Raw genomic sequence first — 25,085 nt, forward strand, 5'->3', positions numbered from 1 at the left:
GAGAATTTAATCTCTATCATGCGAACGTGCATAATAATGAGGAGATCCGAGATGCAAATATTTTTAAATAATTTGCTTATGATGTGTTTATGAACCCGCAGCAGATTTTAAAGGTATTAAGACTGGAAATACAATAGCTAATGTGTCTGATTCATCATTCAGTGAACTACCTCATACCCAAAAGAAAATAATATATATGCTATCTATGAGTGTATGTGTCTTATGTAGAACAATATTATTTTTATAATAAGGGTCAAATAAAGCTGTTATCTGCATATCTGGAAGACTCTTACAATATTAAAATGCACATCAGAAATGTGTGTTTATTTAATATGTAAATGCATCTTTTTTCAGATGAAAATAAAAAAATGACAAAATTTATTTTGAATAAAAGCTATTAGCTGCCTTATTCTATTTTAGGGAGGGAATAAAAATATATAGACAGATAATCTTAAAACACTTTGTAGAGATCCATTAACTAGCACACTCTTCCTTATTCTAGGGATTGTCAGGTTCAGCAGATGCAGATTTATGACAGCAATCTCATAAAGCATAAACCACAAAAACCCCCCACATATATATACAAAATCCACAGTTCACTTGTTCAATCATTTTATTCACAATTATTTAGTTTGGTTTTTTTTAAATTAGCAAAAAGCTATCAAGAGATGATCCTGAAGATAAATCGGTGCATTAAAAAACGCTATGACAGTTCCTGGACATTCCAGTTAGTGTTAGTCTGGTCCATAATATATTTAATTATATGCCATTCATTTTATATTTTATGACACCTTAAAGTATTCCCACTTTATTTGAACAATAAAAGTTTGTTACTAGCAGCCTACAATAACTTTACTCCACTATCAGGAATACACACCTGTTAAGCACTTATCACAGTGAGATTCTAACTGATAAGTTCTGTGTTATAATAAGAATATTTAATGAGTGTTGGCAAATTTGGTATGCTGAAGAATACCAAGGAGATGTGATCACTAAGAAAAATACAACCTAAGAAGAAAACAGGTTATAATTTAAACATTATAAGATGATCATGAGTGTTTATTTATTAAAAATAAAAATAAATTAAACAGATCACATCCTTCTTTTCTTACATTTCACCCTGTGCATGTAAATTTTACTTTTTTTCTTATTAATTCTGTGTGTGTCCTTTTTGAAACACCTGAATGCAGAGTTTTAGTGAAAGTAAACCATTGAAAATAACAGCAGATACTGAGTATTTACTAAGAGGGGAATATACAACTACCAGAAGAAAAGTTTTCTGCTAATATGAAGTGTTAGCCACATACTGTCATGCCTGTTTGATGACAGAGAAAGAGGATAAGAGAGCTTGCTGTGTTTTGAGGGTTTAGAAGATGGAAAGTCAACACACAATGGATTTACTAAGTTTACTATATAGTACAATATAATACAATACAATATATATATTGGAAATTTTAAGGTTATGTATATGGAACTTATGAAATCCTTAAGGACAATGTACAGAGGACTCAATATTCCAGATGGAGGGAACTAACTTTGTAATACAAATTTGAGCTGTCATAGTATTTGAAAATGTGTCAAACTGCAGAAAAAACAGGCAGGAGGATCTCATGAGATGGGTCAAGAACAAATAAACTTTTAGAAAACTACAAATAAAATAGTAATTTACTCATGCAAAGTGAAAATGAAAATAGCAGGTTTGCAAAATGCAGAAATGCATTTCAGAGTAATGCAATAAGGAACAATAAGGAACATCACATTTTCAAAAAAATTCTAGAAAACAGATAATATCACATCACAAGAGTACAATATTTAAAACCTGTACAGTCATGTATAATTGCTTGTGATACAATTAGAGTAAGATCTAATAAAAATTTTGGGGTGCAATAGCAATTTAGCAAAGCAATTTTAGGTTTTGAGGTAGATACTAAAAAAAAGTGGAACTCCAGGAACTCTGTTTCTCCTCTGCTAATTTTTTTAGAATTTCTCCGAAATTCTGTCTAACACAGGACATGCTATTAAAGACCAAAGGTCAGAAAATATGCATGGTCCAGGCATAGTACTTCAGTAACTAAAACTTATGAAGAAATTCCAAGTTTACAAGACAAGCAGGTCATAAGCAAGAAAAAAAGGCTCAATCAAAATAGTTGAGATAAATTTTATTTTGAAAGAAAAGGACAGATGCAACAGGTATTTTTAGAAATGAAAATTCCTGTACTACCAACTCTAGTCAGCCAAATGTAACATTTTTCTCTTTTGTCCTATGCTCTTCCTTGATCAGTTATTTGTCCCTGTGCAATAAAAACTTCGAATTTAGTCTTTGCTCACTGATCTTTCTGAAGTGGTTTTCAATTTCCTACCCAGTACTACAGGGTTTCTTTATCACAACTCTTATTTGAAAAAATGCATCTTTGCCATTTTTTTCTTTATGAAAATATTAACTTTTTTTCCTCATCTGTCTTTCTTCAGGTCTGAACTGTGGAGAAGCAGTACTATTTCTCTGTTGTAAATAAATTTGTCAGCAACTAATACTATCGTGAAGCATTCTTAGCTTACCACAAACCATTCTATAAAATGCCAAAGCTTACCCTTTTTCTCTGCCCCACTAAGCTATGCATCCATAAAAGCATCCACCTCCTTAGGCAACAGAATTTCAAGAGTGGATATGTGGAATGAGTTACCTTATACAAGGTGATATGTGTCTAAGAAAATATTGTGAATTAAATTATTTCCTGGGAAAGGTTTATACAACTGTTATAATGTTACACCTTATGATGTTATGCATCAGTTAAATCTTTACATTTTATCTAAAGTAGTTCACATATTTTTCTAAAAAAGGAGTGTGATAACTCAGTCTAAAAAGTCTGAATAAAAGGGAATTGAGTCCATTCTAATATGCCAGGTGTTACCTTGACTACAACTTTGTGCAATACTGGTGATCTGATTTAGAAAGTATGAATAAATTTATGTGAGAAAAACAAGGAAGTAGCAGAAGAAACAGGTTTTGTTTAATTGAATAAGAACAAGTAAGATTACACGGGCATATATGCACTTTATCATCATAGAAATATAGAATATGCCGAGTTGGAAGAGACCCAGTAGAAACATTAAGTCAACTCCTGGCCTGAGGCAGGACACTCCAAGTCACACCATGTGCCTGAGACTTAAACCCAATTAGCGTTTTAACTCTGTGAGGCTTGGTGGTGACTACCGCACTGGGGAGCCTATTTCAGTGCCTTCCACACTTGGGTGAAAAATGTTTTCCTGATATCCAACCTAAATATTCCCTGGTTCAGCTTCAGGACATTTCCTTGAACTCTGTAACTGGTCATGAGAGCAAAGAGATCAGTACCTGCCCCTCCATTTTCCCTCACAAGGAGGTTGTAAATTGCAATGAGGTCTTCCCTTAGTCCCCTCCAGACTGAACAAATCAAGTGAACTGAGCCACTCTTCACGTGACTTCCTCTCCAGACTCTTTGTTTGGCCTTCCTCTGGATGCTCTTTAAATAGCTCATTGTCTTTTGTAGTTGTTGTTGCGGCGCCCAGACTGCCCCAGCATTCGAGGTGAGGCTGCCCCAGCTCAGAGCAGAGCAGGACAATCCCCTCCCTTGCCTGCCTGGTGATGCTGTCCCTGATGCCCCGAGGACACGCTTGGCCCTCCTGGCTGCCAGGGCACTGCTGTTTCTTGTTCAACTTGCCATGGACCAGAACCCCAGGGCCCTTTCCACGGCACTGCTCTCCAGCCTTTCATTCCCCAGTCTACACACAGCCAGCATCTGTCTCAGGTGCAGAATCCACCACTTGCCCTTGTTAAACTACAACTTATTTGATGCAACTCATTAAATTGATGGCAAACTTCATCTTACTCAAGCAATCTCCTCTTCTTAAACTCTGTATGAAACCTCATCTCCATGCTGAACAAGCACAACTCTCCAAGCCTTTCCTCCTAGGAGAAGTGTCCCATCCTTCTGATCAGTTTTTTGTCCCTTCTCTGAACCTGCTTCAACAGACCATGTAATTCCTCTGCTGGGGACCCTAGAACTGCATGCAGTACTCCAGGTGGGGTCTCATCAGCATGGAGTAAAGTGATAGAACCTCCTACAACCTGATGACCATATAGCTTTGGATGTAGCCCAGTATTGGTTTTCTGAAGTATTTATTCACTTACTATCTTGGATAGTTTGCTTTGATATTTCTTCCTTTGGAAATTACTTCCATGCCAAAATATAATTACTTTAGTTCCTGAAAAGTGCTGAGTAGTGAAGGAGAGGAAAACATTGGTATTAAAAACCTTGTAAGTAAATTTATTCTGAAAGTTGGAAGAAAACAATACTGATAAAAAGTGTATTGATTCAATACAATCAGCATCATTCTGGTTTCATAGTTGAAATGCACTGAACCAGGCTGTGTAGAATCACATAAAATTAAATATGTTGCTTTTCTGCAATCCACCTATAGTTAGCAATACTTAAGTATAGCTAGTTAACTTGTGTAGTTAGCTAACACTTAAGTTTTTGTTGTTTTTTGTAATTAGCAGTAAAAACACATGAAAAGATATTGTGCAATAAAAATGAAGACAAACCTGGTTTTATGGGTAGACTTATGACAGTTACATTCCTGAAACTTAAAATGGCACACCTTGCCCATATCTATCTGAACTATTTCGAAGGCATCTATCGTTTTCATATCTGAATGCCAAAGTCAATGTAAAATATTTACTATGGGTGGGGACAAAGACTGACTAAATTCAGATGAAAGTTCTCCATTTAACTGAGCACATACTTGTAATTTTACAGTCAGTAAATGTATTAAATGCTTAGGTTTGGGGGTACATGTTTTAAAAAAAACATCTAAAGAGCACAAAGCCCAGAATATCAGGAAGTACTAAAATGAACTCCACAAGAGCTGGACAGGGAACAGTTATCAGCTGGGAGCACTCATACTGGACCTGTGAATAACAAATCTACTTTATAAGACTTAGAAGAAAGGAATATATCACTAGTTGCTGTCTTTCAACACACACATAAATAAATCACAAAGGCAACAAATACACTGTCCAAAGTTATATACAGCACAGAAAAAATCAACTGCTTGATCATTTTGTATTCACTGAGAAGTATTAAGGCAGTAAACAAAACTTAAAAAAACAAGCACATGTGTTCCATTACTTCATACTTTCAATTAAACAGATATAATTTAGTTGTTTTGTTCCACTGACCTTACAATCCAGCTCCAAATATTTATGTTTCATGCTTTTCCTCCCCTTACAGAACGGAATTTTTCATAGAAAATTAAAGAAAGCTGACTTTCTACATGAGTTAACTAAGAGTGTATGATTTAAAGTATCTAAACATCCTTCCACAGATCTTTGGACAGTGTGTGTGTGTGAGGGAGATCACACACGCTGGATGTCCACATAGATGGGAGCTGACAGTCTCTTTCCCAGACCTGAAAACCCTCTTTCCTCACAAATCACAGCACATGATCAAGATCCATCCTGCCAAAAGGCCTGAGGTAATCAGCACATTTTAAAAGCTTTATGAAGAGCAAACTAAGACAATCCAGAAACTGATTTTGTCAAGCACATACCAGAGGACTTATTATCCTGTCCATGTCCAGCTGTAATATGTGCTGCAGTGTCATTATATTGGTGAGATCTTAAAGCATTATGAATAATTTTACAGCAATACAATGCAAGACAGATTTGTGAGGAAATGCAATTTAGGTTTGGGTAGAGTTTGTTTGAAATCCCGGCCACAAAACTTTCAAACACTTGTAGTTGCTGTTTTTTTTCCTACAGACTATAGACTCATATTGTTTACAGACTGAGAGGAATCCAGGTTAAAAGTTCAAGGTAACTAGTCTAAATTTCAGTTTTAGGCAGAAGTAACATTCTCTGAAATTACAAGATATTCAGAAATTTCTCTAACAAAACTGAAGGCCTTATGCACCTCTGCCACTTAAGTCCTTCTATTTCAACCCTCAAGGCCATGCGTTTTCTTCTGTGAAATCCCAAAAGCAGCACTTTATCTTTCAAGTGATTGAATGAATTCAGGGGTATAGCTAGAGAAGAATAAAAAAAGTAGAGAAGGACTTGTAAAATTACTAAAAGTGATAACTCAATTATTACTGTGAAAAGACAATGGTCATGCGATAAAGAAAATGCATTTTGGTGTCAAAAGCTCTACAACCCAAGCCATTACAGAGGCCAAGCTATAAGAAAGGTTTCCAGAACGATTAATGAAACACTCACTTCTTGACTGTATGTGAATGCTGTTTCAAAACCTTGAAATCAAGGAGCTAGGTAAAAACTAAATTAGGGGGTTTTGCTATTCTGGATCTGTGGTGGCTGTTTAGCATCACTGCAACACATAGCAGCATCCTTAGTGTCATACATTTATTTCTTATGCTACCTGTATACAAAATCTTCTAGTCACCAGGAAAAAAAAAAAGAATAAAAAAAAATTAGTGACATTTTCTGAAGTCAGAAAGGCTTACCAGCTTACTCATGGTTTGAAAAATGTCACGTTGTTAAAATTTTTAATGCCTGTATGAACAGTACACTAAACAAAAATGTGTGTGATTACATGAATGTATATGGAAATATGTATGAAATACATTAATTCAACAACTTTTCTTAAATTACAAAACCAATTATATTAGAAATATAAGATAAATAAAGCAGAGATGGTAATTACTACAGTGGGCCAAACTACCTCCAGAAAGGATTCTTCATAGTACAACATTTTGAATGAACGTTACAACTACTCCATTTTCAAATGCACTGCTTTCCCATAAGCTGTCTAAAGTGGATTATATGCATATGGAATTAAAACCACTATAGCACCTATGTAGCCAAAATGTATAGAAACCACAGGTACATCACATAGCATCACAGTTTTCTGACTTAATAACCAAGTGAGCATATATCAGTAATTACAGACTTGATAATAACAAATACATTTTGTAGGCCCTTCATATGCCTGTAAGTCTGATCATGTATGTTATTGCCTTGTGATGTCAGAAGTGCTATTCTTTGCAGGTTCTCAGGTAAGTCATTGTCACTTGCAGCTTGACTCTCTACTTCTCTACTTGCTGGAAAAAAAGCATCATTACTCTGATCAGCCCATCTCATAAATCATAGCAATGAATTATTGATTTCTGTTCTAGTATTTCACATATTTGGGAAAACCTCAAGTGTTTTCGACACTCATCATGGTGAAGAAGAAACAGAAACTTCAGAAGCTCACTAGATAAAGTGCATTTTAAAAATAATTCATTTTTTAATACTGTGCAAATATTAAAGTATTATTATGTGCCTTATTATTAGGTCCTTTTATGTTGCCCAAAAATGTTTTTTAATTTCGTATCAGTCCTCTTTGTTTGTCTATCATATAGGACTAGCTACACATGCATAATCACAGACGATAATCTCCCTCTATAAACTTCCAGAATTTTTTTTCATCTTACATTGTAAGCCAGATCTGCCTGAATGACTTTTTAACCCACACATTCTTATGTACAGAATGTTTTATAAATTATTTAACACAGAACAGCAGCTGGGATTTATGCATAATTTTTAAAGAAACATTTTAAAGAAACTGATTTCATTCAGTTTTCTATTTTGTACATGCAGTATCTGAATAGGTTGGTTTCAAAAAAGTATTCTTAAATTATAAAAGTGCATGTTTTTTTGCTATGCTTTTCAGGGGTAAAAATTTTTTTACAAGAAGTACATTAACTACATCAATATATACATAGTAAAGATTTAAGCACACTAGTATACAATATGAAATGCACATCCTAATCGCATAGCTATAGTGTGATCTAATTTCAGACAAATTAAGATAAACTCCAAGTGCATATTTATTTGCTGCTTAGAATACATGACTTATTTTCTATGAACATTTTTCAAGGTCCTCCTTCCTTTATATTAAATTTTTGTTAGAGGAATAATGGGGAAAAGGGAAGAACTCGCAAGCAAAAAACCCAAACATCTCAGGACCATCAAAGCAAACACTAGTGTGTCTTTGAGTTACAGTAATCACATATACAACATCTTTTGAAAGAATAATTTTAAAGTAATGAAATAATACTGCTGTTTTACAGGAGATAGATGCAAAAAATGAATGTCTTTTTTAGATGTGATCACAAGCACATCTAAGAAGTGATCAAGTTACCAAAGAAATATTACTAGTCAATCATTTACCAAGGGCTTCCCTTACCATCTTTCCTGTTTATGCTAGCAACTGCTTTCATAAAAATCACTGTTTCTCATGAATATCTGTTCCTGTAACTCTTTTTTATCATGCCCTTCTTAATTAGAGTACTGTTAAAAGATAAATAGACTTATGTTATTCTTCTAAGAGGCTAAGGAGTCCAAAATTGTCAATAAAAAAATAAAAGATTTTCAAGAGAAACATTAAAGAAAAGAATTGCCAAGTCACTCCAGCCAGAACAGTACAGAATGAAATAAGTACTTTTTTTTTTTTGGACTGAGGGTAAAGAATGGAGTTATAACCTAAGAAATCAGAGGAAATTTGGCATCCTTTGTACAATGAAATATATATTTTCTTACTTCATATTAATTACTATTTTAAACTTCTAGACTGCAATTAAGTTTAGTCACAAATTAGAGCTGTCTCCTTCAACCAGAGAGATTAATGCAGAGATCAAACTAAGAAAGAGAAGCACAAACATCAATGAGATAAATATTCCATGAAAAAAATTTATAGTTTATCTCAACCACGTCGGTGCTTACCAGGTATGTGCCACAGTGAAACGACGCTGTTTGGGTATGTTGCTATTTAAAAACATCCTTCTCAAGAGCCTTGGAGAGTTTCGAGGAGAAATAACTGGACACAGCCGGGGAGAAGCAGCTGAAGATTTTTGACTTGTCCTGGACTTTTCATGTTGCAACAGGTTTTCCCTCAGGGTCTTTACAAGATCTTCATTTAGCCATGGATTTTGACTGGGTGTATTATCCACTTCAGGAAGAGGTAAATTCTCTGGACTTGTCTGCTGAGCCATGTTTCTCAAGCAACTTTGTTATTAAGGTCTAATATTATCAAATGTTGGCTTAACTGCTTAAAATATTTTTGTTCTAAATCAGTTTCCAAGGACTGTTCAGAGACCCTTCACTAGTTCAGCCTATTCTGTTTTCAACATGGTGTGCCTGCCCTTAACGTCTTTCTGTAGATAATGATCTACAAAGGAAAAAGAAAGCTAACTCCTCTACAGAAACCGATTAAACATTACCACTCCTTTCACAGCCCTGCTGCCAAAGATCACTTCTGAGCTATCATTGCAAGTGAGCATGAGAGGAAGAAATTGCTTTAGCACAACCTTTATCAGAGCTGTAAAGCTGCCTGTTAAACTATCGTAACTAATGTGCTGCAGCTGCTTGAGTGACTTCTGGTTATGTACATAAAAAGTGCTGGAGGAGGGCTTAAACATCAGATGTGTGTTCCTTTTGTTTGATTATTCTTTCCTTTGCTTATTCCTGAACCTTCAGGGAGATGGAGAGGAAGGGGGACTGATGAATAATTTCTTCTGCTTTTTTAAGGATCTACCATGTTTGTCTTTGTCCCCAGGAAAATTTCAAGATTCCAAACTATTACCTCTTAAGCTAGAAAATGCTACAATTAAATAGTGCAGAAGGCTTAGTTTCTGCCTTCTCCTCCCTGCCCTCAAGTCAGTTTATCACAAGCAGTTTCCAAATGCATTTAGGAAAGTCAAATACTTGCCACCCTATATTTTTCAGTAAAACAAACCTAACATTTAGGAGGTATACATCAAATAAGACTATGAGAGCTACTAATATGTGTTTAATTAGATATTCTTATTTTAGTATCTTCATAATAATATTACCAGTGTTTGAACTAAGGAAATGCCTTTTTTCTATTCACAGATGATGGGGAGATAAAATATCAAAAGCTATTCAAAGAGAACTTCCAGAAGATAAAATAGTAAAACTACTTGCATTTATTTAGTGAATGCATACAGCTAATAAATTCCATATTTATTTTCATGTAATTATGCAAATAAGATGCTGGTGGAATTTTATGATCCTTTGGGAATCAAACTTGAGCCTTACACTTTATTTCAGTTTTAATAAAATAACTTACTTCATTTATAACAAAAGACAAAGATTTTATAAACATGTTAAACTGTGTTGATAACTCACTCATAGGAGATGAACTCTAACAGTGGGAGGTAGGTGAAAATTTGCTTAAAGTTTTGTTTTATAGCAACAGTAACAACAACAGTCTTTTCAGTTATAATCATACTTCCTGCTCATCCTACAGGAACAAAGAATCAACATTTTGTGAGAGAATTCTCTGTAAGAGATTTCTTTTTAAAATCAGAACACTGGTTTCATATAATTTTCATTGTTGTAGTTCCTCGTTATTTATACTTTGTCTCAGAATCCAGCTATCCTTTTTAAATAAGAATTTCCTTTGAAGCACACACATTGTCTTGGCTTTCAGTGAGATGAAGGGCGTTTACAATTGCACGACCAGGTGTGAAAGGCAAATACTGCTCCCTGTTTTGCAGCAAAATCAGAAATCCTGCAAAAGCAGCTTTCTCTCACAATGGAGAAGAATCACCATTGTACTTAGCACTGAAGCCACAATTCCTGATGAGGATTATGAAGAGAACATCATGATGCTGACAGGAGCAGATCAGAACAGCAGAGGAAAGGTCATCTTACATTAAGAATGACCTTGCTATCAGGTGCCAACCCCATTACGTAGACAAGTTTTAACTGTACTGTGTCATATGTGTAATTTGATAACAGTGTACTTGCAAATTTAACTCAGTATTCAACAGCACTATAAAATGCAGAAGTCACTGTGCATTATGTTTTTGTGTATGTTTCTAAGGTTTTATAGAAATTCAAACATCATATGAAAATTAACACTGACCAAATATAGAACAAAGCCCAGATACTATTAAAATTTTAAAACCCACAATTTTTTAAGCTGTTTTCATCAAGAATAAAATTAAAGCTGGAAATAAAGCGTTATTTCACAGACAGAAAAATAATTTGACTGAATCATAACTAACACATAACTACCGCAATAACTTTTTCCACAACTTCTTGATTGGAAGAGTAATACACACAAAACTGGTCTTCAACAAGTTGACAAAATAAAAGCATGATATATTAAAATGTTTTTAACTGTGAAGAACAAACATATCACCTTCTGTTAGACTGTTATTTTTTCTTATTCAGTAAAACTGCACTAGCAACTGCATAATAACTCCAAGCACTTCTTTTGAACAATGCAGTCTATATAGCGTTCTCTTCTTTTATCCTAGGAAATACTGCCATCTGATGTCTATTCCAAAGCATAGTCTTCAGATAACTGCAGTGGCTATATAATACTAGTCAAACTGATTCATTGGAGATGAACAATCAACAAAATCATTAAGACCATTAATACTTATCATAGTGGGCCTAGGATCACGTTTTAAGGTGCTCTCTGTTTCAAAGGTAATTATGAAAGAGGAAAGCATTAGTCCACAGATCAGCAGTTTTACTGCCCTTGTTCTTAAACTAAGCCAACGACGGCCTTTGACACCTTGCATTACAAGTGAGTTTGTTACATTTTTATAGAGGTGAGATATCATGTATATAGAACAGCAGGACAAATCCTTTTAACAGAAAATTGAACTAAGTCATTATTTGCATGAATAGCTAATGAAAATGCTTTTCCTGACTGTGTTAGTAGGTTCCATTTCTGAACACACATGATCCATATTTCAGATACCTCATTTTGGCATATGCCTGCCTATCTTCCCACTCCTTGTCCTCAAAGAAAAAAGCAAAGCTATGAAAAGTCTCAAGCATGCTCATAAATTTAAGTTAAAGCCTGCAGACTGACTTTATTATAGACTAGAAATATGAACAGTCTTCGCTGTAATAAAAAGCAGAGTTCTAACTTCTAGCAATATCAAATAAGTGTTATGTGATTTACACAAAATACCCAACTTAAGAGTCAGGAACTGAGGGAAGATAAAGTAGAAAAATGGCAGTAACACAAGGCATTTATGCAGGTACTAGAATAAAGACTTGTAAGAAAACTGTTCCATAAAGAAAAAGTAGCATTTCCAGTTTGTGTTAAAAAAAAAAAAAGACAATCAAGTACTGTAATTTCACGATTACAAGCCACAACTGATTATAAGCCACACGTCCAGGTGTCAGCAACTTTTCGTTTTTCCTGCATATATAAGCTGCACCGGATTATAAACTGCACTTTTGTTCGCAGCGAGGATCCGTGTGCAGCTTTCACAAAGTTGCCAATTAGCAACAGAATCGTGGGATCACAGGGTTTACTGACGCGGCTCGGGGCCATGCGGACTTGGCTCGCCACTGCCCCACCGCCGGGGCCGGGGAGTGCCACTGCTGCCCTGCCACCGGTGCCAGGCGGGCTCCGTCTCGGCTCAGGGCTGCTGCAGGCTCACACTTCTGAGTTGGCAAATTTCTGACCTTCATCCGTATATTGGCCTCACGTGGTTATAACCTGCACTTTCGGGTTCAGACAAAAATTTTAGTCAAAATGGTGCAGCTTATAATCGTGAAATTACTTCTTTTTCTATAAAGATTGAGAAACAGCCCTACTGGACTGTGTTTTAATAAAAAGATTTCCTTTTCTTACAAAGATCACCAAAATTATTAATAAAACTTTAAAATACTTCCCCAAGTGAAAAACAGAGTATATGTTTTTCACATATATCAAGAAGCCATAGGGTACAATTAGAAAATGTCTCTAGATGTTTTAATCAAGACTTTTTTTAAAGAGTTAATTTTCTGGTCTCTTCCCTATTGAAATGAAATCACTGAAAATTTCTATTAAATTCAACATTTTAAAAAATGACTGTTCCTTTTGAAATAAAACATTTGAGAGCTGATACATACCTAATTTCCAAAAGTTAATACTGATAGTGCTTTAAGCATGTTGGAGATCCTATTTAAAGGCAATGACAATTAAATTTAATTTTGCAGATTTTGTATAGTCACATCTCATAGGTAAAAGTTATATTAAGAACAGATGTGATTCTACCTGCTATACATTCAACTGATTCATTATAAAGCTCAAGGCAAAAGTATAGAATCTCTTAATTAGGGAAATTCATTACAAGAAATCTGTAAATACCAGTAGCTTTTACTGTCTTCCAGTGGTCACCTAAATATTAAGGTGTTCAGTTCTTCTACTCTTCACAAACTTTCCCAAGAAATATGTACTTCATGATAGATGTACTTCAAAAAAAATACAGGCTTGAAGTGTTTACTTTTATGTTAATTACAAAGACTTTATGAGCTGCAGCATATAGAAAGAATATGTTAATTAGTTCTGTAGAGAATACTGTGCAAGATTAAACAAGTATTTGATCTCACATAAAAGACACTAAACAAGGATTTTAAAGTACAGTAATTTCACAATTACAAGCTGCACCTGATTATAAGCTGCACGTCTGGGTGTTGGCAGTGTTTAGGTCTTTCTCCATGTATAAACTGCACTGGAATATAAGCCACACTTTCATCCACAGAGAGGACCCGCATGCAACAAAGTAACAAATTAGTAATGGAATTGCGGGATCACTCGCCCTGGCCCAGTGCTGCCCCACAGTGCCAGCGGGAGGGAGGAACAGAGCCCGCTCGCACCCATGGCGGCAGCGGGCGTTGGGGGCATGGAGCACCCCGCCTCCACCCCGGACCACGGGGCTGGCAGGAGCCTGTCCCCTCCCCTCCACGCTGCCGGCACAGAGCCTGCCTCCACCCACTGTGCAACAGAGTAACCAGTTTGTAACAATTGCAAAATCCTGGATTTTCCTGGCAGGTGCTCGGCTCGGCACCTCGGCTTGCACTTCCGGTTTGGGAAATTTCTGAACTTTTTTCATATATTGGCTGCTCCTGACTGTAAGCCGCATTTCCGGGTTGGGAGCAAAATTTTAGTCAAAATGGTGTGGCTTATAATCATGAAATTACTGTACTTCCTTTGTAACAACTACCTTAGACACAGAGTACGAAAGACTTACTTTAATATTATAACTGCTAATCAACATATAAAATCTATTATGTGATTGTGTCTATTTTAAATTACCTTGAACAGAGATTTTCTTATCAGAGAATAAATGCAGTCACTTGGAAGGAGTAGAACATTTTTTTATATCATACTTGGGACCAAGTAGAGAATTCCAGACACAGAGGAATGCAAGCCAAGTCAACCTTCCAACGTGTTATTGCTTTGAAAGCAAGCAGATCGGTATCACAGGATCATAGAAGTTGATAATGACCTCCCCTGACCCAGCCTACTCTCCTTCCCAAAGCCAGACCACACTGAGGTACTAGAGCACCTGAGTGGCGCAGATGTGTAGAGAAAATTTAAAAACAGAGGTGGTTGTTAAGGATGGCTGCTATGCCATGGTTTAATTTTCTGGAGCAAAGAACATAATACTGAAGGTATGGGGTGACTGAAGATAATTTTTGCAGATAAGGTAGAAAATTAGAATCTTGGATGGCAAAATGATTCTTATTTGGAAAGAGAGGTTAATAAATGAATTGAGGAGCATAGTAGTGAGGAAGAAAAGGATAAAAGAAGAAATTATCAGGTGATAGAAGTCTTAATAAAATGTTATGTGTCAACGAAGTTCAATACCTGCCAATTGCCACATTCTCAAGTTGCTGGTATGGTATTTATGGATTTGCCAAGTGAAGGATAATGTTTATCAGACTGTTTTCCTAGTAGTTATGCATATGGCCTGCTGAGTAGACCATAGGTGCTATGCAACGGCCAACAGGTAACTAAGAAGGGGACTGGTTGTGCTGAGCACAGAAATGGCAGGCATCCACCAAGAGATAAAACCTTGAATAGACCAAGGCATGGGAAACACATGCTCCTCTAAATATTCAAAGGAAATTCTAGGCTGCTGTTTTCACTTTCTGTCTTTGATCTGAGCACATTTTAAACATCCTAATGGAAAACAGTACCTAAAATGGCATTAAAAGACCTTTCAAAATCATAATCATATACACATACATTTACAAGTATATTTTCAGAAGAGGAACAAAATACATCAAAGAACAGGCAGGACTGCTAGGCAGCATTTTTGACACTGCAATGCACAAATATATCTGATAACTATTAGTTAACTCCAAGGAAAGGACTTGGCCCACATGAGCAAAAAAGAGTTACAAGCATAAATTTGTTTGAAGAGCAGTCCTGAGGAGAAGGGAAAGGAGAGGTCAGTGGAAAGGACACGGCCCAGAAGGAACCACGCTGACTCCAACCCCTGGTCTGTGTTTCACAGGGATATAGACTTCATTTAAAAGCACAGCAGCTAAACAAGTTTTTGGTTGTAATCTTATATCTCTAAAGGGTAGACTCATGATAGATACAGTTAGAACCTTCAGAAAACTGTTTAGCTTAATCGTAGGAGCGTAATTTTGCTTCTTGATAGCAGCAAATGCATGATGACTCTATAAAAATCTAAGGATTATAAAGTATCATAAGTACTTGGCAAAGAGTACATCGACATTCCAGATTCCTAAACTCTGTAGTTTATTTCTCAAGCTAGCACAAGCAATATGTCTTACCAAACAGGACTTAACCCAGGCTCTCCAAGCATGGTAGTTAAGTCAGAATGTAATGCACAAATAAACAAGTACATTTCTCTGAGGTCACACACATGCACGGAGAGTTTACTTTATAAGAAATCTACACCATCTGTTGTATTTCAAACAATTTTTTATTTTGATCATGCACTAAAAGCTGAGAAGAATTTAAAAAAATATTAATAAAATTGTGAGAGAGTAGAAGAAAAGAAGTCTAAAAGTCTACAGTAAGACTGCATAACTAATTCATTGTCTGGAGATAAGCTACTACTTAATGGCAAAAAAGTAAGGCATTAAAAGAGGAATCATATTTAACAGGGTTTAGTATCACAGGATGCCTCACAGCCTGGAGATACCTTTTTAGGCTGCCTGGAGATTCTTTTTTAGGTTGTTGAACTTAAAAATATTTCAGTTCAAACCTGTTATTGTAAGTTGTTTTTTAGAAGTCTCTTCTGTATCTCTTCTACAGATGTTAATTAAGCCGGTCACTTTGCAGATTTGAAAGAATTGGAATGTAAACGACATAAAGGATTTTCTTCTACAATGTTATTAAGAATTAGCACCCTGAAAAGTTTCAAGGGGAAAAATCTCTTTCCCTACATGAAAAGCTTGGAATTATGATAGTTTAAATGTGTAACACTTTTTCCTTTACAGAATTGTCCCAGAATGTAAGATTTTCAGAATCCTCTCTGGAATCAACATGAGGCATTTGTGTGCTTGTCAATTCTATAGTGTGTCTTTCATAATCTCAAGTAGGACTTCAGTACGTTCCATAAATCTTTTATTGAAATTTAATTCTACAGAATTCTTGCAAAATTCTACTCTGCAGTTTTAAATACTCTTACTTTTTTCTAAATGTACTTGGAAAGAAACCTTCAAAACTCCTCTCAGTTGCAGATACCATATAAATTTTTTTGTATAACAAGATGACTGTTTTGTGTGAGATTAGAGCATGATGCATGATATAGAAAGTTAGTATACAAATCGAGAAAAATGGAAACAAAGTGGGCATTTTAGTGCATCTATATGGAGAAATCCAAAATAATTTATTGAGGTACCTCACACCGTAATTGTAATTTACATAAAAATAAAAATATATTTAAATATAAAATACATTGATTTGAATCTGAACTGTATTTAAATCAGAAAATATGTTTAAATCAGAAAATATATTTAAATCAGAAAATATGTTTAAATCTGAAAATATATTTAAATCAGAAAATTTAAATCTGTTACCAGATACCCCAAAGAACAGCAGTAGTCTGTGAGGTAAAGAAAATCAGTATATTTAGGCAAAAAATATAATTGGCAGAGTTTTAAAATCACTTTATAGACTGGCCAAAATTATTACTATAGAGAGTTTTTTTCTGAGCCTATGCTTATTGACTTCAAATGAGGACAGGAACAATCCCTAGAACTACGACTATGAAATAAGATATCATCAGTTCTCTGTCACCCTCTACAAGAAAAATCCTAAACCAGAGGGAGTTCTTAAAGCAGAATTAAACAAATCTGTACCACCACTTCACCATTGATTTAAGGTACATCTGCATTTTCAGATAAGTTAAACACAATTGCAATCAAATTTTTTTTTCATTTCTAAAACTGAGGACAAGAACAATTGTCAGATCTTTACAGAATACATTAAATATTTGTGTTACATTAATACCCCTGGATTACTGACTTAAACCAAATCATAGTAACTTGACAAAAAATTAAATTAAAGAGTTGCAATTGTAGAATCCAAAATTCTAAGCTGAATTTTTAATTATGCTTCCTGTGCTATTTAATATTATCAAACAACACACATAAAGCTCACTAGAAATAACATTTGCCAGGAGGTGAAAAGGAACTAAGGATTCAGTGGGATTTCTTTTCATATGAATGTAAAACATGAAATCTATGAAAATGAAATAGATAATCCAATGGATAAATCATAAAGCAGTTTAGTGTTTGCTTAGTTTTATAATTCTGCTGTTTGTTTCTTATTTTTCACAATGGATGGGGGTTTTATTATATTTGAGATAATCAGATATCATCCTAAGATAACTATTAAGAATAAATATTGAGTCTATTTATACCTTGACCCTCTGAGACCCTTGAATATGAGAAACATGGAAATGAGGATGTGGATGAAGGTTCTTCTGGGATGGAGGGATCACCTAGGGCAGAGCAGTCTACCCTTTGCATCACAGCCTCCTCAACTATGAAGAAGGGGAGTAGCCCTCTTCTAAGAGGAATGGAGGGTCCAGATGCCAACCAGACCCAGCCCACAGGGAGGTCCAGGACCCACTGAGGCCCATGTAAGAGACATCACCAAGAACCTTCCTAGACTGGTACAAGCCCTGGATTACTACCCTCTAATGGTTTTCTAGGTAGGCAGTGATGAGGTCCTGACAGAAAGGCTGTAAACAATCAAGACAGAACTTAGGGCCTTGGGGCAACTGGTCAAGGGATCTGGATCACATCCTGTATTCTCTCATGTTCTACCACTTGCTCTGAATGATGGGGCAAGAAACAGGATAATCATGCAGAAAAATATCTGGCTTTGAGACAGGTGTTACCAGAAAAATATTGAGATTTTTGATCATGGTCAGTTTATATAACAGTGACCCTGTTGGTAAAAAATGGGGCTGTCTCAAAGGTGGTAAAGGATCTTAGCTGACAAACTGGCAGGGAGAGAGAGACCCTTAAACCAGATTTGGAGGGGGATAGGAATATTGCCAGTCTCAGAGACAAGATCTGCAAAGGGGAAAGCTGTAGTGATGACCCCAGTAGAAAAAGGAGGCTCAAGCAAGCACAAGCAGTAAAAGACCTAATTACCTAATTACCTAATTAAGACAGGACTATGGGGCATCCCCTTGCAATCCAACTGAGAAATTGACACAATCAAATGTAAACCAATGCTTGCAGTATGGGGAGCAAACAGGATAAACTATAGATCTGTGTGCAGTCACAGGACTTTGATCTCATTGTGATCAAAGGAGGTGATCCTGCTCATCTACTCAGCCCTGGTGAGGCCTCACCTGCAGTGCTGTGTCCAGTTCTGGGCTTCTCAGGATAAGAGAGAGACATGGACCTCCTGGACCAGCTCCAGCTTAGGGTAAGAAATATGATTAATGGACTGGAGCATCTCTCTTACAAGGAAAAGCTGAGAAGGCTGGGCCCATTCAACCTTAAGAAGAGATGACTGAGAGGAGAATTTGTCAATGTATGCAGTTATGTGACAGAAGAGTGTCAAGAGGATGGACCAGGCTGTTCCTGGTGGTGCCAAATAACAGGACAAGAGGCAACAGGTAGAAACTTCCTCATCTGGACATGAGGAAGAACTTCTTTACTGTGCAGCTGGCCTACTGAGCACTGGAAAAGGTTGTCTGGAGAGGTTGTGATGTCTCCCACCCAGGAAATATTCCAGAATTGTCTGGACACAATCCTTTGCCATGTTCTCTAGGATGGCCCTGCTTGAGCAGAGAGGTTGTATCAGATTAACCTCTTCCAGCTGTTACTGTCCTGTGATTCTGTCACTCTAAAACCAAAAGGAAAAGAACCCACTGAGAAAAAGCTAAATTCTTCCTGAGGTTATATTGCTTTCATTTCTAAGGACTTTCATTTCTGTATATATCTGAAGACAGGCAAGGTGATTAATTGTAAAGTGTGGAACCTGAGCATATTGTAAATGACACTCAATAAGGGGTAAACACAGTCCTGGTTTTGGCTGGGATAGATTCATTTTCTTTCTAGTAGTTTTACAGTGCTCTGTTTTTGGATACAATATGAGACTAATGTTGATAACACACTGATGGCTTTAATTGTAGCTAGTAGTGTTTATTCTGATTCTGGTTCTCATGCCCAGCCAATAAGAAAGCTGGAGACACGAAAGAAGTCATTACGAGATACAACCAGGTCAGCGGATCCAAGCTGGCCAAGGGGTCATACTATATGACATCATGCTTAGTACATTTAAAAAGAAGGAGGAAAGCTGGTTAGGGGCCACTGCTTTAAAGTGTCTGGGCAACAATCAGGGAGTGATGAGCCATTGCACTGGTCACCACTTATTTTGTGTGTTCCAACTTTTTTACTGCTATTAGAAGCATTATTCTTTACTTCTTTTTCTGTGCCATTAAAAAGCGTTTATCTCAATTTATGAGTTTTCTCACCTTTACTCTTCCAATTCTCTCCTTCATTCTACTCATGGGATGGAGTGAGTAAGAAGCTGTGGGATGCTTAGCTGCCAGCTGGCGTTTAACCACAGCAGTGCTATTCTGACTTTCCATTCTGCAGCTACCATTTTCCCTCTTAATTTTTGTCTTCTGAACATAGATAGAAATTATAACCTGTAACACAGATAAGGAGAGGCACAGCTGCAAATCCTACAGAATGGAACAAGAGAAAGGCTGGACTTGATTAAAAACGTGAACCAGGTATTAAAGTGGAGGAAGCAAAGCAGAAATTAAAAATAGTATGTTTTGTTCAATGTATCTTGATTAAGAATGGCAGGGAAGAAAACACCATGTTTATTGGATAAAATGAAATTCTAGAACAGAGTGAAATTACGCACAACAGTTGGCAAGATCACCCCAAATTCAAGGTAAGTGCAGATACTTAATTAAGTGTAATTAATTAAAGTACAGTGATTTCATGATTACAAGGTACACCCTTTTGACTAAAATTTTGATCGAAACCCAGAAGTGTGCCTTATAATCCGGTGCACTTTATATATGGACAAAGTTTGGAAATTTGCTAACCCGGAAGTGTGAGCTGCAAGAGCTGCAAGAGCTGCCCCAGCCGCAAGAGTTGCAAGAGCCGTGCCAGCCACGAGAGCTGTGCCAGCCGGAGCCAGGTGGGAGTGCCAGGGGCCCGTGGCACAGGGAGAGCACCTGAGACTGTGTTTAAAGGCTACGCCAATCCATGAAAAATGTTTGCAAATTGAGCACCTACCAGTAAACCCCACGATCGCGCAATTCCATTACTAATTCGTTACTTTGTTCCGCGCAGATCCTCACTGCAAAAAAAAGTGCGCCTTATAGTCCGGTGTGCCTTATATATGGACAAAGTTGTGAAATTTGCCGACACCTGGAAGCGTGCCTTATAATCCAGTGCACCTTATACCCGTGAAATTACTGCACCTCTGTAATACAACCAGTTCACCTCAGTTGTACCATATCTACTTGTAACCAATGATCAGTAGAAAAAGTTTGATTCACACTTTCCACCTGAAGGGGCAAAGTTTGTACATTTCAAGCAGAGTTAAACATGTTGTGTCTGGTCATTCTAGGTAATACTGGAAGCATGGAGTATCTTCAGCCAGTACTTATTTTCCTTACAGGATGCTAATCAGTTCATAGAAATTAATTTTTTTTAAATTATGAAATTGGAAGCACCAAGGGTATAATCTTTGGTGTGTACTGTGTTAAAGTGACTGGATGATGGGAGGAATGACAGTCAGCTGTGTGAGAGACAAAGTAGTGGGCACTAGGCTGTAACTATAAAATCTGCTTCTAGCTGAGCTTTTCTGAGTGCACTGCAAATAAACACTATGGCAAATATGGTCACTGCAGAGGCAAGTATGTAAGCCACATAGGAACACAGAGAGGAAGAAAAAACATAGTACCTGAAACCTCCCTAACACCCATTAGCAACATCTTGACCTTTGCTTTAAATATTGCTTTGCAGTGCATTTAGCAAGAAAGTACTCTCTTGTATTTTGTTTCTATTCAGTGACATTCACCATTAACAGTTTAACTGTTCTTCAGCAGTGAAATTACTGGTAGTTTTTAACCGATAATAAAAGTTTTCTTTCTTTATTCAAACACATTTAGTCTTAAACACTTATAAATCAGATTTTCTATTTTTAACCTACAACTCCAGGCTGCTACAAAACCTGAGTTTTTCGCATCTGCAACAGAGAGCTGCAGTTGTGACAACACCAGACTGGGGGTGGTTGATAAGTGAAATGTAAGGCTACTATTTGGAACATAAAAGTATTTTGATGCCAGGATTGCCAAGGAATTTAACAATGATTAAGAGCAAAATGTTGTAGCTGGAATGAGATACCCCCATGCAGTAAGTACAGGCATTTTTCAGTCTAGCCAGGGAAAAGCCATGCAGAAAAGAGCCAAGGTTTCTGGTGGACAGGAATTTATTTAGTAAGTTAATAAGCTTCGACAGTGTGTCCTTGCAGCAATGAAGGCCTCATATTAACCTGTATTAACAAAATTCTCAGCAGAATGAAGGAAGAGATTTTCACCATCTTAACACCACACGGTGAATAGCATACTAACTTCTGGGCTTCTAAGTGCAAGAAAGACACTGACATAATGGAGCAAGTCCAGAGAATTACTCAAAGATGAGACTAAGAAAAGTAGGTTTGCTCAGCTGTAAGACAAGAATACTATGCTGGGACCTCAGCACTGTCTGCAGCCACTTAATAGGAATGCACAGAGAAGAGGGAGTGAGACTTACAGCAGAAGTGCACAGACATAGTATAAGTGGCAGTAGATACAAGGTGGAACATGTTGTATTCTGACTGGATGTATAAAAAAAGAACTCCCATGAGGATGGCTGAACATCAGAACACGCTGTCCCAAGAGGCTGTAGAAACTCTAACCATTGGAGATACTAAAAACCCAGTGCCTGACCAACATGCTCATAGGAGGAGGCTGGTTAGACATCTCAGGAACATATGGGACTCTCTGAGCCTGAATTCTGCCTTATCCCTCACTATTATGGACCAGAGAATTGTTAAAATTTAATACAGGTTAAACCCATGGTAATACACTGCAAATATATAAGAAAAACAGAAAGCAAGGAAATACAAGAGAGGCAACTCATCCATAAGGTTTGTCTAAGGAAAGGGGATACACTAAATATTTTGTTCTGTTTTCTGATTTAGGGACTGGAAAGACATGAAGCTAGTGAGAATGAAGTTCAAAGATTAACAATTCAGTTCTTTATGTAACAGACAGTTGATCTCTGGAAATCTTTGTGAAGAGTGGCTACAGATAACAAAAGTTTGTATGAGCTGAAGGTCACACTAAACAATTTCATGGAAAAAAATCCATGTCATGTTGTTAATTCAATAGGATCCACATCCTGCATAGAAAACATATAGATGAAAATGTCTGGGAGATGAAAATGTCTTAAGTAGGCTTACTATATATGCTTGTGCTGTTCTTAAATTATTTCTTAAAAGACTTTTTCTTAGAAATTTGCCTATGGAGAAAATCACAATCAATAAAGAAATTTTGGATTTAATGATCCATTGTCCTCTCCAAAAAACAACTGTTCTAAGGAAGAGAGATACAGTGCTTATCATTTAATAGGTAAAAGCCATGGTTACATGCAAGAGAGAAAAGCTAGTAAAAAAGAATTTCTGAAATGGAAGCTGCACAGATTTGAGGATGACCAATTTGATTTTTTACTTCATATGGAGTGGAAAAAAAGAGGAGGAACAAATGCATTCAATAATATGTTTAGGAACAAAAGGAGAAAACTCAGTTGAATAATAAAAACTGACTTTTTAATAATAGTGTTCTGTATAATACACCAGAGGGAAAAAATGAAGACACCAAAAGCAAACAATAGATACCTAAAGACTTCAAAATAAGCATAAGGTTTGCTTGTGGATCACAAAGTGAGAGTAAGAAATTTAGAAACATGCATAAAGAAAGCGGATGATTTTCAGAGTGCAGTATTCACAAGAAGTCTTTATTGCAAGCCTGAAAGTTTGGCTGAAGTACCAAGAGAGTAAAAGGAATATAAGAATATAAGAAAATGTAGATTTTTGTAAAATTATAAAGAATTGATGAAAATTTATAGCAACAACTCCCAATAGCTGTTATTGCAAATGCAATTTCTTATAAATTTGCTAGTTTTTAGTCATCTTCAATTCTAAATGGGTTTGGAGTAGATTTATAAGTTAATCTGGATCTATATTTTATATTAACTGAAGTTATTTCAAGTGAGAAAATGCTTCTATCTCCACTTGCATAAAACATGATTGTTGGGCTAAAAAAATAACAGTAATGTAATCATTCTCAAGGAAACACAGACTTTTAGAGATGTCCAATGATGTTATAATCTATTTAAAGTGTTACTTGAAGATAAAGCATTTTCAAAATCCATTTTCCCCTCCCAGAACTGCCATATTAAAAACACTACACAGCAGGAGAGAAGTCTCACTTTTGAAAGTATTTAAGAGGATTACTTTAAGAATACAGAAATACAGTATAAAAGTCTCTTGAATGCACTTCTTACAACAGAGCTTCAGATTCTTGTGTACTTCTTGTCTGCAACTGTAGTATGTGTATGCTAATCCAAATCCCATTCTTCTGTCATAAACGGAGTGGGTACTCAGCTAGTCTCAGACTACAACTAAGAAAACTCTATTTCTTGCTTCTATTAATGGGACACACACTACAGTAAAAACGTCTTTCCTAACCTTTTTCAACAGGTTCCGAAGTTTTCATACTTAAAAGAGACAACAAGCGGATAAAAGAAATCTTTCTCTTTGCATATGATAAAGACTGCCTTTCATAAATACCTCTTTATATTTTAAAATAAAATCTGGATTATTCAAAGGACTTAAAACAAATATAGCTAGGTTATCTTTACACGTTATGGAAACTCATGCAGAGATAAGGAACTGCCTTCATAATGTTAAAACATGTCTTAAGAAGTCCTTTTATTTGTACTGATGAAAGAACTTTTAACACTCATATTAATTGAAAGAAAAACAACAAACATCCAAGTTGCAAATCTCAAAACAGCTATGAAACAGTTCCAGAGAAGGCAGTCTTCAATAGTATAATTGCTGTATACAGTAATTTCACGAATACAAGCCGCACCAATTTGACCAAAAGTTTGGTGGAAACCCGGAAGTGCGGCTAATATTCGAGGGCGGCTAATACATGGACAAAATTCTAAAAGCTGCCAACACGGAAGTGAGAGCCCGCGGCAGCCCCAAGCCAAGCTGGAGCCCGGCCGGCCCCGGTTGAGGTGGGAAAGCCTGGCAGAGGCGGGGCCAGCAGTGTGGGGGGCGGGCGGCAGAGCCTGGGCCAGCAGGGTGGGGCAGGGGGAGCGGCAGAGCCCGGGCCAGCAGGGCGGGGAAGCCCGGGAGAACTGGGGCTAGCAGTGCAGGGGAGCATGGCAGAAGCAGGAAGCCCGGCGGGTGGGGCTGCGTGGCAGCGGGGGAAGCCCAGCAGAATCGGGGCCAGCAGCGTGGGGGAGCCCGGCGGTGCGGGGGCCTGCAGTGCCGGCCAGGGCGAGGAAACGCGGCGGCGGTGCAGACGGGAGGGGGCGGCCGGCGAGCCTGGCGGCGGCCGCCCCACCAACAGAGCCTGGCAGCGGCGGCAGCCCTGCCGGCCGGGCGAGCAAACATGGCGCGGGGCGGCCGGCGTGCCTGGCAGCGGCGGCGGCGGCTGGCCCGCCGGCAGGGCGAGTAAACGCGGCAGCGAGGCATTGC

At 37.1% G+C, this 25,085-nt stretch overlaps 1 protein-coding gene across 4 annotated transcripts in view; it reads right to left on the reverse strand.

Moving 5' to 3' along the window:
* PDE4D (phosphodiesterase 4D) overlaps nucleotides 1-25,085 on the reverse strand; it is a 467,524-nt gene that overhangs the window by 320,285 nt on the left and 122,154 nt on the right. The window contains exon 1 of one of the 4 annotated variants that reach the window (XM_033086047.2): nucleotides 8,762-9,067. The exons of the other annotated variants lie outside the window; for them this stretch is intronic. Coding sequence (XP_032941938.1) covers nucleotides 8,762-9,030 — 269 coding nt within the window. The 5' untranslated portion in view covers nucleotides 9,031-9,067. Of the gene's footprint in view, nucleotides 1-8,761; nucleotides 9,068-25,085 lie in introns of those variants that run through there. 4 annotated transcript variants of the gene reach the window in all.

This window comes from Catharus ustulatus, chromosome Z (genome assembly GCF_009819885.2).
Source record: "Catharus ustulatus isolate bCatUst1 chromosome Z, bCatUst1.pri.v2, whole genome shotgun sequence".
Classification (NCBI taxonomy): Eukaryota; Metazoa; Chordata; class Aves; order Passeriformes; family Turdidae; genus Catharus; species Catharus ustulatus.